General features: G+C 41.5%; 1 protein-coding gene across 5 annotated transcripts in view; it reads left to right on the top strand.

Moving 5' to 3' along the window:
- Positions 1-18192, top strand: part of pias2 (protein inhibitor of activated STAT, 2) — a 109923-nt gene that overhangs the window by 41886 nt on the left and 49845 nt on the right. For all 5 annotated transcript variants that reach the window (XM_072252163.1, XM_072252161.1, XM_072252160.1 and 2 more), the window contains exons 6-7: positions 3849-3983; positions 10417-10522. In XM_072252163.1, coding sequence (XP_072108264.1) covers positions 3849-3983; positions 10417-10522 — 241 coding nt within the window. The remainder of the gene's footprint in view (positions 1-3848; positions 3984-10416; positions 10523-18192) is intronic.

Raw genomic sequence — 18192 nt, 5'->3', positions numbered from 1 at the left:
AAAAAAAACTTACCCCTGACATCTCCTCTGTACCTACTTCCAAGCACCTTAAAACTGTCCTCTCGTGTTAGTTGTTTCAGCCCTGGGAAAAAGCCTCTGACTAGTCACACGATCAAGGCCTCTCATCATCTTATACACCTCTATCAGGTCACCTCTCATCCTCCAAGGAGAAAAGGCCAAGTTCACTTAACCTATAAGGCATAAGGCATGGTCACCAATCCAGGCAACATCCTTATAAATCTCTTCTGAACCATTTTTATAGCTTCTACATCCTTCCCGTAGTGAGGCGACCAGAACTGAGCGCGTACTCCATGTGGGGTCTGACCAGGGTCCAATATAGCTGTAACATTGCCTCTCGGCTCCTAAACTCAATCCCATGATTGATGAAGGCCAATACACTGTATGCCTTCGTAACCACACAGTCAACCTGCGCAGCAGCTTTGAGTGTCCTATGGACTCGGACTTCAAGATCCCTCTGATCCTCCACACTGTCAAGAGTCTTACCATTAATACTATATTCTGCCATCATTCCAAAATGAATCACCTCGCACTTATCTGGGTTGAACTCAATCTGCCACTTCTTAGCACAGTTTTGCATCCTGTCGATGTCCCGCTGTAACCTCTTGACGGCCCTCCACACTATCCACAACACCCCCAACCTTTGTGTCATCAGCAAATATACTAACCCATCCCTCTACTTCCTTATCCAGGTCATTTATAAACATCACAAAGAGAAGGGGTCCCAGAACAGATCCCTGAGGCACACCACTGGTCACCAACCTCCATGCAGAATATGACCCGTCTACAACCACTCTTTGCCTTCTGTGTGCAAGCCAGTTCTGGATCCACAAAGCAAGGTCCCCTTGGATCCCGTGCCTCTTTACTTTCTCAATAAGCTTTGCATGGGGTACCTTATCAATGCTTTGCGGAAATCCATATACACTACATCTACTCGACCTTCATCAATGCGTTTTGTCACATCCTCAAAAAATTCGATTAGGCTCGTAAAGCACGACTTGCCCTTGACAAAGCCATGCTGATTATTTCTAATCATACTATGCCTCTCCAAATGTTCATGCCTCTCAGGAACTTCTCCATCAACTTACCAACCACTGATGTAAGACTCACTGGTCTGTAATTTCCTGGGTTATCTCTACTGCATTTCTTGAATAAGGGAACAACATCTGCAACCCTCCAATCCTCCGGAACCTCTCCATCCCCATTGATGATGCAAAGGTCATTGCCAGAGGTTCAGCAATCTCCTCCCTCGCCTCCCACAGTAGCCTGGGGTACATCTTGTCCAGTCCCAGTGACTTATCTAACTTGATGCTTTCCAAAAGCTCCAGCACATCCTCTTTCTTAATGTCTCTATGCTCAAGCTTTTCAATCCACTAAGTCATCCCTACAATCGCCAAGGTCCTTTTCTGTAGTGAATACTGAAGGGAAATATTCATTAAGTAGCTCTGCTATCTCCTTAGGTTCCATACACGCTTTTCCACTGTCACATTCTCATTGTCCTATTCTCTCACGTCTTATCCTCTTGCTCTTCACATTCTTGTAGAATGCCTTGGGGTTCTCCTTAATCCTGCTCGCCAAGGCCTTCTCATGGCCCCTTCTGGCTCTCCTAATTTCATTCTTAAGCTCCTTCCTGCTAGCATTATTTTCTAGATCTCTATCATTACCTAGTTTTTTTGAACTTTTCATAAGCATTTCTTTTCTTCTTGACTTGATTTTCAACTGCCTTTGTATACCACAGTTCCTGTACCCTACCATCCTTTCCGTGTCTCATTGGAATGTACCTGTGCAGAACGCCATGCAAGTATCCCCTGAACATTTGCCATATTTCTGCTGTACATTTCCCTGAGAACATCTGTTCCCAATTTATGCTTCCAAGTTCCTGCCTGACAATTAAACGCTTTCCTAACTTGTCTGTTCCTATCCCTCTTCAACGCCATGGTAAAGGAGAGAGAATTGTGATCACTATCTCCAAAATGCTCTCCCACTGAGAGACCTGACACCTGACCAGGTTCATTTTCCAATACCAGATCAAGTCCAGCCTCTCCTTTTGTAGGCTTATCTATGTACCGTGTCAGGAAACCTTCCTGAACACACCTAGCAAACTCCACCCCATCTAAACCCCTCACTTCAGGGAGATGCCAATCAATATTGGGGAAATTAAAATCCCCCATCATGTGAGGCCAGTTCATTGGCTGTATTTAAGAGGGAGTTAGATATGGCCCTTGTGGCTACGGGGGTCAGGGGGTATGGAGGGAAGGCTGGGGCGGTGTTCTGAGTTGGATGATCAGCCATGATCATAATAAATGGCGGTGCAGGCTCGAAGGGCCGAATGGCCTACTCCTGCACCTATTTTCTATGTTTCTATAACAACCCTGTTATTACTGTAACGTTACAGAATCTGTCTCCCTGGCTGCTCCTCGACAGAAACATAGAAACTAGGTGCAGGAACAGGCCATTTGGCCCTTCGAGCCTGCACCGCCATTCAGTATGATCATGGCTGATCATCCAACTCAGAACTCTGTATCTGCCTTCTCTCCATACCCCCGATCCCTTTAGCCACAAGGGCCATGTCTAACTCCCTCTTAAATACAGCCAATGAACTGGCCTCAACTGTTTCCTGTGGCAGAGAATTCCACAGATTCATCACTCTCTGTGTGAAGAAGTTTTTCCTCATCTAGGTCCTAAAAGGCTTCCCCTTTATCCTTAAACTGTGACCCCTCATTCTGGACTTCCCAACAGCGGGAACAATCTTCCTGCATCTGGCCTGTCCAATCCCTTTAGAATTTTATGCGTTTCAATAAGCTCAAACCATCAGTCTGAGTGCAGCCCTTCTCTATCACCTGCTTATCTCCCTCTCACACTGCCTACAAGCTTTCTCTATTTGTGAGCCAACCGCCCCTTCCTCTGTCTCTTCAGTTTGGTTCCCACCCCCTTGCAATTTTAGTTTAAACTCTCCACAATAGCATTAGCAGACCTCCCTGTCAGGATATTGATCCCCCTCGGATTCAAGTGCAACCCATCCTTTTTGTACAGGTCACGTTTGCCCCAAAAGAGGTCCCAATGATCCAGAAATCTGAATCCCTGCCCTCTGTTCCAATCCCTCAGCCACACATTCATCCTCCACCTCACTCTATTCCTATACTCACTGTCGCGTGGCACAGGCAGCCATCCCGAGATTACTACCTTGAGGTCCTGCTTCACAGCTTTTAAGGTCCTGCTTCTCAGCTTCATGAGTTGGAACCACAGGGCAATGCAACCTCAACTGAGCTTGCCAACTTATCATGATCTGAGTGTGGGATCCAGCAGCCTGATTGTAATGTAACTCAAGTTTATTTTCATCTGTACAACAAACAGCATTCCTCTGGACCATGGTCCACCCACACAAAATTTATCACACAGAGCGCATAAACCAAACTATTACCATAAATATGTTAATAATATATAATTCAAAATGCATGTAGAGTGCAGCACAGGTAAACAGCTCTCTGTCCTAGTGACAGGACCTCAAGTGGTGGCAGGCTATTCACTGGTCTTAATAGCCTGAGAGAAGAACCCAATCCGGCAGTCCTAGTCCTGATGCTCTTGTACCTCCTTTCTGACAGTAGTGGGTCAAAGAGATTGTAGGATGGGTGGTAGTGATCCTGTTTGTTTTCACAGTGAGGAGCTTGAATGCTATGTTTACGAAGGTATACTGTACAAAATCTGTTTTGTCAGTTCTTAGATTTGCTGCACAGGGTAGGAGGGAGTGGATTATAAAACTGAACTTTTTCTAGTTTTCATTCTTTTCAATCTTAATATCAGTGATTCAGATCGTTAGTCTTTTCTTCCAGGGGTTTACGCCACCAGTTAAAAACGGTGTTGAACAGAAACGACCGGGTCGGCCTTTAAACATCACATCACAAGTTAGACTCTCATCAGCTGTGCCCAATCAGATTTCGGTTTCTTGGGCACCGGAAATGGGAAGAGTAAGTGCTTAATTGTTCCAAAGAATTTAGAAGAAAAAGTGGATGATCTTTTGTTCTTGTTTTTAGGAGTTTTATGCAATAATTTCATGGAAATATACTGGGAGGAATTAATCGTTGTGTGCTTGTGCTGCGAGCCTATTGAGTGTGGGATATCTTGATTCTGTACCATTGCTACTAGACAGGCAAAAACATTAAATAATGTTTATGTTAATTGGCCCTTATCAATGCCATTCTTTACAATATTGTGGAGGTATAGTTACCACATCGCGTGATTTTACTGTATGTGTTTTCTCACTTATGGACAAAATCAACTTAAAAATATCTGTAAAGGCAGAGCCCATTTGTAGTGTGCCTGTATGGCCTGTATGGAACCAGGTTTGCAGGGATTAATTTTGAGGAGTATGGAAACTAGATCTTGGTAATTGCTAAATAAGGTCTGGTGAAATCCTTCAAACTTTACAATATGACTTTAACCAGATTGCTTCATTGCCGAGTTTTGTCTTGAAATGACAAAAGCATGTTGAATAAAATCTCTGGTTTCCTTCCCAGCCATGGTGCCCCTCCTCGCTGAGATGCCCTCAGCTTTAGCTCTGGAGTTCTAGGCCTGAACTACTCTACTTGTCCTTTGAAATTATTCATTTAATCCTGCTTCTTTGACCGAACCTTCCCTAACGCTCTTTTATCAAATTTTATTGGGTAACTTCACCGTGAATTACCTGAGAACCTTCTACTGCATGAAAACTACTGCAATTTTATTGAACCAGATATTAAGAATAAATTTCCATCTCGCTGAGATCTTGGTGAGTTCATCTCCCAATAATAAAAAAATATGGATGTTAACTACTATATGGAAAGAATGATCTGTTCTTCTTTCTAAATATAATGCAGCCATCCTTTGACATTAATTATTTAAAAATATAGTGCTGAATAGCACCTTTCTTGTTACCCATCATATCCCTTTGCTTGCTGACTATATCACATTTGTGTGTTTTTGTGAGCATGTGCACATGTATGTAGTCACTTTGTCCTGGGTATGACTCTAAACTGCAACCGGTGATGAGGTTTTGGGGAAAGTGGAGTGACCCCTTAGTCATTTATTGCTCCCAGGGCAGCTCTGACCCAGAACGGTAGCACCTGCAAGGGTTCCTGCTCAGGATATGAGCGAAGGCCAACGGCAGATCCGGCAAGTTCAGTAACTGAACTTATGACGGAGAAGGTGGATGAATATTTGGGAAGAGAAATGGTGATTTCTTTAGTTCGTCCAACCGTAGGCAATAGCAAACCACCATTGCTAGATACTAGGTTTCCTAGAATCTATTTGCTAAGAAAACCATGGTCAAACTCTCAAAATGTATCACACAACAACAGCGTCAAGAGGATCTTCAAGGCAATTCTGAAGATGCTTTGCTTGGTAGGGTTGATTCTGGTCAGCAGGGGATCCCCGACCGTCATCAAGCTACTGCTCATAAAATTCAAGTAACACAAAAGAAAATTATTGCCACTTGGAATGTAAGAACCCTATATCAAGCAGGAAGTTTGGACAATGTGATAAATGAAATGGAAAAACTAAAGATTAACATCATGGCAATGAGCAAACTTCATTGGATAGGTGCTGGAACATGTCAGAATAGAAATAAAACACTAATTTATTCTTGTCGAACATCCCATACTAATTGAGTAGGAATTCTTATGGATGAAAACATGGCAAAAAGTGTTTTAGGACGTTGGGCAATATCAGAAAGAATGCTCCTTGTTAGATTCAGAGGACAACTATTTGATTTAGCAATTATACAGGTATATGCACCAACAACAGATGCAACAAATGATGATATAGATAAATTCTATGAAGAGCTTGAACAAACAAAGAATGAATGCAAATCTCAAGATATTGTTATTGTCATGGGAGATCTAAGTGCTAAAGTAGGGCAAGATGCTGATGGAAATACCATAGGAAAATTTGGACTAGGGGAATGAAATGAAAGAGGTGAGAAATGGGTAGAATGGTGCAAGATGAATAATCAGGTCATTATGAGTACCTACTTTAAAAACCACCCAAGATGCTTGTGGATCTCGAAGAGTCCAGGTGATAACATTAGAAATCAAATTGACTTTATTACTATAAACCAAAGATTTAGAAAAAGTGACTCAATGCAAAACATATCCAGGTGCAGACTGTAATAGTGACCATAACCCAGTAGTAGGTCATGTAAAAGTAAAACTTAAAAAACTAAAGAAGTGAAAGCCTGAACAATCCCTTGACTACTTGCAATTAATTAAAGAAGAAAACTTAAGACAAAAATTTACAATTGAAGTAAATAGATTTCAAAGTCTAGAAATAGAATCTGTTGAAGTTGATAGCAATCATGTAGAAATGAAATTTAACTCTCTAAAGTAGTGGTCCCCAGCCTCCGGGCCGTGAAGCGTGCAGTGGAAGCCGGGACGCACCCAGCTCATCTTTAAGAAAAAAGCAGAAATAAACAAGTTAATTAACTAGGTGCCGCCCAGCACATAAATGTCGGCCCAGTTCCGATCTGGGCCAACATTTACGTGCCGGGCGGCACCTAATTAATTAGCTTGTCTATTTCGGCTTTTTTCTTAAAGATGAGCTGGGTGTGTTCCAGCTACCATTGCACCACTGCATGCTTCACGGCCCGGTATCAGTCCGCAGCCCGGAGGTTGGGGACCACTGCTCTAAAAGATACCTTGTTAGAATCAGCAAAGTCAGTGATTCCTAAAAAAGAAAAAAGCACAAAGAATAAATGGATAATAGATGAAATCAAAAATCTGACGGAAGAAAGCAAATCCTATAGAATGTAAGTCATTAGATTAAAAAGTTAAAACCTTATGTCAAAAAGCCAAAGAAGAATGGTTGAACCAGGAATGTGAGCAAATAGAAAGAATCCCTATTACTGATCCAAAAGGTTACATCAACAAATCAAGAATATCACTGGTAAAAAGCTCCTCTGTTCTTCAGGTGAATGTTTGAAAGCAAAGGACGGTACCATTATCATGGAAAGAGGTGAAATTATGAACAGACGAACTGAGTATATTCAGGAATTGTTTGAAGATGATCGAGGCGAAAAACATTGAAGGTCCAAGTATTTTAAAATCTGAAGTTCGTAATGCAATAAATAAGATGAAGAAAGGAAAGGCAGCAGGTCCTGATGAATTAGTAATAGAACAAATTATCACCCTTGAACATTATGGAATTGAAAAACTCACTGATTTAATCAATGTCATTTATGAGACTGGAATAATACCAGAAGAGATGAAAAATTGAGTATTTATCAATCTTCCTAAGAAACTGGAGCAATAGAATGTGAATTACATAGGACCATAAGTTTAATGAGTCATATCACCAAGACACTTCTAAGAATTTTGATGACAAGAGCTAAAAGTAAGATACAAGCTGAAATAGGTAAAGAGCAATGTGGTTTTGTGAAAGACAAAGGTACAAGAAACACAATATTGATGTTAAGGATACTATCAGAACGAGCTATTCAAGTGCAAAAAGATTTGTTTGTTTTATCGACTACACAAAAGCATTTGATAACACGAAGCACAATAAGTTATTTGAAATTTTACAGAAAACTCTAGATCTAGGTCCGAAAGACCTCTGCCTAATCAGAAGTCTGTACTGGGAACAAACTGCCGCTGTAAGAATAGATGGAGAAGTGAGTCAGTTTAGGAAAATCAAGAGAGGCGTTAGACAAGGGTGTGTTTTCTCCCCTGATTTATTTAATGTGTACAGTGAAACAATATTACAAAAAATAAGAGACATCTTGGGAATCAAAGTTGGCGGTGAAAACATCAATAATTTCAGATATGCAGATGACACTGTGTTAATTGCAAGTAGTGGAAGAACTACAAAACTTAATCGATATAGTTGTTGAAGAAAGTGCAAAAATGGATCTATCTATCACTTGCAAAAAGACAGAATGTATGGTGATATCCAAAAAGAAGGAGAATCCTATCTGCAGGCTGAGAATAAACGGGGAAGACATAAAACAAGTACAGAACTTTTGCTACTTAGGAAGCTGGGTGACATCAGATGGCAGGTGCGACATGGACATCAAAAGAAAAATAGGGATGGCAAAAGACACCTTTATGAGAATGAAGAGTATACTGACCAATACTAAACTAGGTATGACAACCTGCCTCAGAATACTGAAATGTTATGTTTATCCAGTTACGTTATGTGGCTCAGAATGTTGGACAATATCTAGTAACATGAGGAAACGAATTGAAGCAGCAGAGATAAGGGTTTTGAGGAGGATGCAAAGAATATCATGGACCAAACGAATATCCAACGAGGATGTCATGAACAGAGCAAACACAAAAAGAGAAATAATGCATGAGATAAGAAAAGGCCACGTAACTTTATTGGACATGTGGTCAGGAAAGAGGAGTTAGAATGCACGGTAATTATGGGAAAGATTGAAGGGAAGAAAGCAAGAGGAGGACAAAGACAAATAATGATGGAGACTGCAGCCAGAGAACTGGAAATGAATACCATTGAATTGATCCACTTGACGCGAAACAGGAGTGTGTGGGCCATGGCAGTCAAAGCTCAAACTGGGCACGGCACCTGATGATGATGATGATGTAGTCACTATCTCCCATCACATATAAGCATTATCAGTATGCCTTAAGGTTGAGCAACGCAAAGCGATGGAGGAACTCAACAGGTCAGGCAGCATCCATGGAGGAGAATAAAAGGTTGTGATTCGGTCTGAAACTCTTCATCAAGACCATCAGTGTGTATGTGCCTTAAGATTTATACAGTTTGTATGGAAAGTTTTATAATGACCGATATAGCTGTAATGTGTCCCCTTGTTACACACAGAAGATGCTGGAGAAACTCAGCAGGTCAGGCAGCATCTATGGAAATGAAAAACAGTTGTCGTTTCAAGCAGAGACCCTTCATCAGAACTCAGCCCAAAACATCGACTGTTTATTCATTTCCGTAGATGTTGCCTGACCTACTGATTTCTCCCATCATTTTGTGTGTGTTGCTCTGGATTTACTGCATCTGTGGAATCTCTTGTGTTTGCTTATGTTAGCATAGTACCCTTTCTGTAACAAAGTTGCAGTTTGAATCTTCCCTCCTTCTGATTTTTGATGTTGCTTTCATTTAATTGGGGTTTACCTGTTTAAGCAAAGTAAACGAAAAAAAAAATCACAGGCTTTCTTGTGATGATAATGTTGATTGGTTTTCTAGGGATATCGATAAATAATTGAACAGCAACCTGGATTTGTGTAGCTCCTGTACTATTCAATTGTTCTACTGAAGTTTAGCAGACAGCAAACATTAACTTCAATTAATATAGGAAACAACAGATTAAATTAATAAAGGTATGATCAATGAGAGAGGTTTTAAAGAGTATCTTATAGGTTTCAAGGTGAGCAGGTTTTTGAGAGAATTTTGAGTCAAAGACATGCCCTCCGATGGTGGTGATCTGAGTCTGAAATGTATGTTTGAGAAATAAATGAAATGTGGAATTACAATGTAAAAAGAGATTAAAACTATGATGCAAGCAGGTTAGCATTTCTAAAGAGAAAGGATAGAGGTGACAAACAAGAGAAAATATGCAGATGCTGGATATCCAAGCAACATACACAAAATGCTAGTTAGGCAGCACCTATGAAAGAGTGCAGTCGACGTTTCGGGTCGAGACCCTTTGGCAGGATAGGGGTGAGGCAGATGCTGCAGAAAATCAGGAAATCTAATAGAATATTGGCCTTTATTGCAAGGGGTGTGGATTATAAAAGTAAAACTTTAGTGACCCAGAACCTAAGGTTTTGTTTTTCATATTTAAGGAATTACTTTTTTTGCATAGTGCTTAGTGCAGAGGAGATTCATCAAGTTGATTATTGGGATGTTGTGGTTGACATAGGATGAGGCTGAGCAGGTTGGATCTGATGGGAAATTAAATAATTGAGATGTGATCTTGTTGAAGCATAAAGATTTTGAGGAAGTGGCTGCTGAGGAGGTGTTTTCGCTAACAAGGACAACATTTCACAATAAGGGGCTGCCCATTTTCCATGGGAAAAAGTGGTGTTGAGGCCAATATTGGATCTTATAGAATAGCAGAACAAGCTCAAGTAGCTGTTTTTAATATTATATTGTAGTATGTACCTGAGACTTATACATCTAGTCAAATCACTGCTGTAGCTGCATTATGTATTCTATTACAGGGAAGTAGCAATATAACATATTTCTGGAAATGCAACAGGATGATTATGAATAACACTTTAATTGTAATCTCTTTCTTGTCTATAGTTCTTTTTCAATAATCTATAAATAATGTTCCTAGCCATAGAAAAACTAGCAATAAATTAGAGGTGTCCGTTGCCTCTATGTTCTCAGAATATGGTGGATCTAAGAATTCTGATATTAAAAAGATGAAAGAAAATCTCTGCTGTTTTTCAGAATTATTCTGTGTCTGTGTTTCTGGTGAAGCAGCTAACGTCAGCTGTGTTACTACAGAGGCTAAGAAGCAAAGGCATCAGGAATTCTGACCACTCCAGAGCACTCAGTAAGTGGATGCTAATACTGCGCTGACTTGAGCAGCTTAGACCATAAGACCAAGGAGCAGAAGTCGGCCATTCGGCCCATCGAGTCTGCTCCGCCATTTTATCATGAGCTGATCCATTCTCCCATTTAGTCCCACTCCCCCGCCTTCTCACCATCACCTTTGATGCCCTGGCTACTCAGATACCTATCAATCTCTGCCTTAAATACACCCAGTGACTTGGCCTCCACTGCTGCCGGTGGCAACAAATTCCATAGATTCACCACCCTCTGGCTAAAAAAATTTCTTTGCATCTCTGTTCTGAATGGGCGCCCTTCAATCCTTAAGTCATGCCCTCTTGTACTAGACTCCCCCATCATGGGAAACAACTTTACCATATCCACTCTGTCCATGCCTTTCGACATCCGGAATGTTTCTATGAGGTCCCCCCCATTCTTCTAAACTCCAAGGAATACAGTCCAAGAGCGGACAAACTTTCCTCATATGTTAACCCTCCCATTCCCGGAATCATTCTAGTGAATCTTCTCTGTACCCTCTCCAATGTCAGCATGTCCTTTCTTAAATAAGGAGACCAAAACTGCCCACAGTACTCCAAGTGAGGTCTTACCAGCGCCTTATTGAGCCTCTACATCACATCCCTGCTCCTATACTCTATTCCTCTAGAAATGAATGCCAACATTGCATTCGCCGCCTTCACCACCAACTCAACCCGGAGGTTAACTTTAAAGGTATCCTGTACGAGGATTCCCAAGTCTCGTTGCATCTCCGAACTTTGAATTCTTTCCCCATTTAAATAATAGTCTGCCTGTTTATTTCTGCTGCCAAAGTGCATAACCATACACTTTCCAACATTGTATTTCATTTGCCACTTCTTTGTCCATTCTCCCAATCTATCCAAGTCTCTCTGCAGACTCTCTGTTTCCTCAGCACTACCGGCCCCTCCACCTATCTTGGTATCATCAGCAAACTTAGCCACAAAGCCATCTATTCTATAATCCAAATCATTGATGTACAATGTGAAAAGAAGCGGCCCCAACACGGACCCCTGTGGAACACCACTGGTAACCAGCAGCCAACCAGAATAGGATCCCTTTATTCCCACTCTCTGTTTCCTGCCAATCAGCCAATGCTCTATCCATGTATGTAACTTTCCCGTAATTCCATGGGCTCTTATCTTGTTAAGCAGCCTCATGTGTGGCACCTTGTCAAAGGCCTTCTGAAAATCCAAATATACAACATCCACTGCATTGCCCTTGTCTAGCCTACTTGTAATTTCCTCAAAAAATTGTAATAGGTTTGTCAGGCAGGATTTTCCTTTAAGGAAACCATGCTGAGTTCTGCCTATCTTGTCATATGCCTCCAGGTACTCCGTAACCTCATCCTTGACAATCGACTCCAACAACTTCCCAACCACCGATGTCAAGCTAACAGGTCTATAATTTCCTTTTTGCTTCCTTGCCCCCTTCTTAAATAGCGGAGTGACATTTGCCATCTTCCAGTCCTCTGGAACCATGCCAGAATCTATCGACTTCTGAAAGATCATTGCTAATGCTTCCGCAGTCTCCACAGCTACTTCCTTCAGAACACAAGGGTGCATTCCATCTGGTCCGGGAGATTTATCTACCCTTAGACTACTCAGCTTCCTGAGTACTTTCTCTGTCGTAATTGTGACTGCACACACTTCTCTTCCCTGCCACCCTTGAGTGTCCGGTATACTGCTGATGTCTTCCTCAGTGAAGACTGATGCAAAACACTCATTCAGTTCCTCTGCCATCTCCTTATCTCCCATTACAATTTCTCCAGCATCATTTTCTATCGGTCCTATACTTGTCTTTTACTCTTTATGTACTTGAAGAAACTTGTCTTTTACTCTTTATGTACTTGAAGAAACTTTTAGTATCCTCTTTGATATTATTTGCTAGCTTCCTTTCATAGTTCATCTTTTCTCAGTTAATGACCTTCTTAGTTTCCTTTTGTAAGCTTTTAAAAACTTCCCAATCCTCTGTCTTCCCACTAATTTTTGCTTCCTTGTATGCCCTGTACTTTGCTTTAACTTTGGCTTTGACTTCTCTTGTCAGCCACGGTTGCATCCTTTTTCCATTGGAAAATTTCTTCTTTTTTGGCATATACCTGTCTTGCACTTTCCTCACTTCTCGCATAAACTCCAGCCACTGCTGCTGTGCCGTTCTTCCTGCCAGTGTCCCTTTCCAGTCAACTTTGGCCAATTCCTCTCTCATGCCACTATAATTTCCTTTACTCCACTGAAATACTGACACATCGGATTTCGGCTTCTCTTCAGATTTCACAGTGAACTCAGTCATGTTATGATCGCTGGCTCCTAAGGGTTCCTTCACCTCAATCTCTCTGATCACCTCAGGTTCATTACACAATACCCAATCCAGTACAGCCGATGCCCTAGTGGGCTCAACAACAAGCTGTTCTAAAAAGCCATCTCGCAGACATTCTACAAATTCTCTCTCTTGCGATCCATTGCCGGCCTGATTTTCCCAATCCACTCGCATGTTAAAATCCCCCACAATTATCATAACACTGCCCTTCTGACAAGCCTTTTCTATTTCCTGTTGTAATTTGTAGTCCACATCACTGCAGCTGTTTGGAGGCCTGTATATAACTGCCATCAGGGTCCTTTTACTTCTGCAATTTCTTAGATCAACCCATAAAGGTTTTGCACCTTCCAATCCTATGTCACCTCTTTCTAATGATTTGATATAATTTCTTACCAATAAAGCCACACCACCCCCTCTGCCTACCTTCCTATCCTTCCAATACACCGTGTGTCCTTGGACGTTCAGCTCCCAGCGACGTGCATCCTTTAGCCACGTCTCATTGATGGCCACAATATCATACCTGCCAATCTGTAGCTGTACGACAAGATCATCCACCTTATTCCTTATGCTGCGTGCATTTAAGTATAACACCTTAAGACCAGTATTTGGTACTTTTTGCTTTGATTGCACCGCGACTTTATTGCACTGCAACTCATCCCAATGGCTGCAGATTTGCCCCATCACCTGCCTGTCTTTCCTGATATCTTTACTGCTCACTGTCTTAGATTTATTTCTGTTTTTTGCTTCCTCTGCTCTATCATTCCGGTTCCCATCCCCCTGCCAAATTAGTTTAAACCCTCCCTAACAGCTCTATTAAACCTTCCCGCCAGGATATTGGTCCCCTTCGGGTTCAGGTGTAACCTGTCCATTTTGAACAGGTCATACTTCCCCCAGGAGAGACCCCAATGATCCAAGAATCTGAAGCCCTGCCCCCTGCACCAGTCTCTCAGCCGCTCATTCATCTGCTTGATCCTACTATTCTTGCCCTCGCTAGCAGTGGCACAGGTAGCAATCCTGAGATTACTACCCTGGAGGTCCTGCTTCTCAGCTTCCTTGCTGACTCCTGGAAATCTCTCTTCAGGACCTCCTCCCTTGTCCTATCTATGTCATTGGTATCAACATGTACCAAGACAACTGGCTGCTCGCCCTGTCCATTCAGAATATTCTGGACCTGATCCGAGACATCTCGGATGTTTAAATCCAAGGTTCTTTTGGAGGTCAGCAAAGAAGCCCAAAATTTGTTGATTCATGATGGTTTTATTAAGTGCTGATAGAACAAAGGAATGTAGAAAATGGACAGTGATGCAAGTCTGCTAGTTGGAGAGGGAGAATCAACAGAAAATGCCGCCCAGCATGAAGCAGCTCTTTTATACAACATAGATGTGGAAAATTTCATTCAGATTTATAGGTAAGAGTGAGCCAATGAGATAGCTCTTATTCAAATAATGCATTACCAAGAGAAACTTCCAGAATCGTATCAGTGTAACCACTAGGGGAACAAATTTAACTTGTGTATGCAATTACCACTAGGAAGCATACTAGACAGTTACTTGTATATAAGTAATTGCATAAAATACAAACAGATAATTAATTGTTAAACTGCAAATAAAATATCAATTAAGCAGTCTAATCTAAGAACTAAACAGTTGGATCCAACAAAGTCTTCTGCAGACTACGCTGGGCAGCAAATTTTTTAAAAAGTTCTTCCTCAGAAATTTTTTTGTGGTTCTAATAGACTGCTTGAAGCTGAACACAAATATAATTTCAGACTACGTGTATCACATAGGAATTTGGAGAAGCAAGAAATTTTTATTGAATAGAATGCATTTAATTGCATAACAGTGCTGACACTTTGCAATAATTCAACAATGCTAAAAAATGTTTTATTGATGATTTTCAATTATACTCAAATGTCTGAGGCTTCTTGCTTAAGTGTCTAACATTAATCAGCCAGCAGTGATGGATTCTTGATACCATTTCTCCCTGAGCACAATGTCCTGGTGAAACCTTCAATTATGCTTGTCATTGATGCACCAAGATTTACAGGGAAGAAGTCTAAGTGGGAATGCAGAAAATGAAACTAGTGATGTGTTGCACTTCATGGTTTTGTATGCTTGAAACATGCTGTCAACCAGCTGCATGTAAATTGGTGCTCTGTAGTTGCCAGAAATTTATCAACAATGCCCTTGAATGTCTTCCATGCGATTTTCTCCGGTCCCATTAGAAGTTCTTTGAATTGCCTGTCATCGATAACCTGTTTGATATTTGGACCACCAAAAATGCCTTCTTCCTTAATCTTGGCATCAGTGATTCTGGGAAACATCTGTCTCAAATATTGAAATCCTTCATGAAAATTTTTGTGCCTGGTGACAGTAGGTTTCATCCTTGCAGTCTTGAACCCAGTAATTCTGCTTTTGCCCTTGACAAACTGAAGTCTCTGACTAGGTCATTTAACTCAGATTGAGTTGTCAGATGAGGCTCACTCAACATAGAAACATAGAAAATCTGCAGCACATTACAAGCCCTTGGGCCCACAATGTTGTGCCAACCATTTGACCTACTCTAGAAACAGCCTAGAATTACCCTACCGCATAGCCCTCTATTTTTCTAAGCTCCATGTACCTATCTTTAAGAGTCTCTTAAAAGACCCTATTGTGTCCGCCTCTACCACCTTTGCTGGCAGAGCAATCCACGTACCCACCAGTGTCTGTGTGCAAAACTTTCCTCTGATGTCCCCCTTGTACCTACTTCCACCTTAAAACTATGGCTCCTCGTGTTAGCCATTTCAACCCTGAGAAAAAGCCTCTGGCTATCCGCACAATCAGTGCCTCTCATAAAGGGTTCTAAATCTGTACCAGTGTCGTTTTCCATTCTTGACTCGTGCGTCATGGCGTCTTCATCTGCCTCCTCTAGCTAGACTCCGTGTCTCTGGTATGTTCGGTGCTGGAACAATGTTGTCATGCGGCACAGGTCTCATGGCTGAAGAGAGATTGGGGTAGTTATTGAATTTCTTGCTTTTAACAGAGAAACCAGTGAGCCTGGTTTCTCTGTCACATGATCCTTCTCTCATGTTCTATAGATTCAAGATCAGTTCTAATGTTCTATAGATTTGGAATCAGTTCCTGTGGATTGGCGGGTAGCTAATGTTATCCCCCTTTTTAAGAAAGGAGGGAGAGAGAAAACAGGGAATTATAGACCAGTTAGCCTGACACCAGTGGTGGGGAAGATGCTGGAGTCATTTGTAAAAGGTAAAATAGCGGCACATTTGGATAGCAGTAACAGTATCAGTCCGAGTCAGCATGGATTTATGAAGGGGAAATCATGCTTGACTAATCTTCTGGGATTTTTTGAGGATGTAGCTATGAAAATGGACAAAGGAGAGCCAGTGGATGTAGTGTACCTGGACTTTCAGAAAGCCTTTGATAAGGTCCCACATAGGAGACTGGTGGGCAAAATTGGGGGTAGGGTACTGACATGGATAGAAAATTGGATGGCAGACAGAAAACAAAGAGTAGGAATTAACAGGTCCCTTTCAGAATGGCAGGCAGTGAGTAGTGGGGTACCGCAAGGCTTGGTGCTGGGACCACAGCTATTTACAATATACATTAATGATTTAGATGAAGGGATTAAAAGTAACATTAGTAAATTTGCAGATGACACAAAGCTGGGTGGCAGTGTGAAATGTGAGAAGGATGTTATGAGAATGCAGGGTGACTTGGATAGGTTGGGTGACTGGGCAGATTACTATCTGAATGGTGTCAAGTTAGGAAAAGGGGAAGTACAATGAGATCTAGTTGTCCTTGTTCATCAGTCACTGAAAGTAAGCATGCAGGTACAGCAGGCAGTGAAGAAAGCTAATGGCATGTTGGCCATCATAACAAGGGGAGTTGAATATAGGACAAAGAGGTCCTTCTGCAGTTGTACAGGGCCCTGGTGAGACCACAACTGGAGTATTGTGGGCAGTTTTGGTCTCCAAATTTGAGGAAGGACATTCTTGCTATTGAGGGAGTGCAGCGTAGGTTCACGAGGTTAATTCCCAGGATGGCGGGACTGTCATATGTTGAAAGATTGGAGCGACGGGGCTTGTATACACTGGAATTTAGAAGGGTGAGAGGGGATCTGACTGAAACATATAAGATTATTAAGGGATTGGACATGCTAGAGGCAGGAAACATGTTCCCGATGTTGGGGGAGTCCAGAACCAGTGGCCACAGTTTAAGAATAAGGGATAGGCCATTTAGAACGGAGTTGAGGAAAAACTTTTTCACCCACAGAATTGTGGATCTCTGGAATGCTCTGCCTCAGAAGGCAGTGGAGGCCAATTCTCTGGATGCTTTCAAGAATGGGTTAGATAGAGCTTTACTTAATACTTTTATTGTCGCCAAACAATTGTTACTAGGACTTACAAATCATAACAGCGATATTTGATTCTGCGCTTCGCGCTGCCTGGAGTACAAATCAATAGTAAATATTTAAAATTTAAATTATAGGTCATAAATAGAAAATAGAAAAGGGAAAGTAAGGTAGTGCAAAAAAAAACGAGAGGCAGGTCGGATATTTGGAGGGTAGCGGAGTCAAGGGATATGGGGAGAAGGCAGGAACTGGATACTGATTGTGGATGGTCAGCCATGATCACAGTGAATGGTGGTGCTGGCTCGAAGGGCCGAATGGCCTACTCCTGCACCTATTGTCTATTGTCTCACCATATCATCAAGACAGCAAACGGCATTGACTTCCATGTACCACTGATTCAAGCTCTAAGGATGACAGCACATGTTGCACAACAAAAGTTTTGGTTGGTTGCCAATTTTACACCCAAGGCTTTGTCTTGGTTGCCAATTTTACACCCATAGGTTTTCTTAATAAGACAAGTCATGCTCCGTCTTTGAGATTTAAGCGTATATTCACCACAAATATCGCAATGTATCAAGGCTGTTGCAACATTGCCGAGACATTTTCTTGTCACAAATACTCCTGAAAATATAATTACTTTATTATAATGAGTACACATAATATGCGCATCAGCATGATGACAAGCCGATATAGATTGGTACGTACCCCGTAACTGGGTTGCCAAACCAGCAGAAATGGAACGCTCGTTGGAGTCTGTGATTACTAGGAATTAATAAAGTTTTATTAAAGAAATAAGTAATACAGTACCCTAATCGTAAGGATATAAATGTAACAGGTTAGCAATGATAATACACACATATACACAGAACTAGGGTAATAGGAATCAACCAAGCTCTATTGCAGTCTAGGGGTAAAATGATCAGTCTTCAGTGAAGCTGAGTTCAGTTCAGTTTAGTGCAGTTCGAAGTAGTC

Source organism: Mobula birostris, chromosome 3 (genome assembly GCF_030028105.1).
Source record: "Mobula birostris isolate sMobBir1 chromosome 3, sMobBir1.hap1, whole genome shotgun sequence".
In the NCBI taxonomy this organism is placed as follows: Eukaryota; Metazoa; Chordata; class Chondrichthyes; order Myliobatiformes; family Myliobatidae; genus Mobula; species Mobula birostris.
This window is presented reverse-complemented; position numbering and strand designations above follow the sequence as displayed.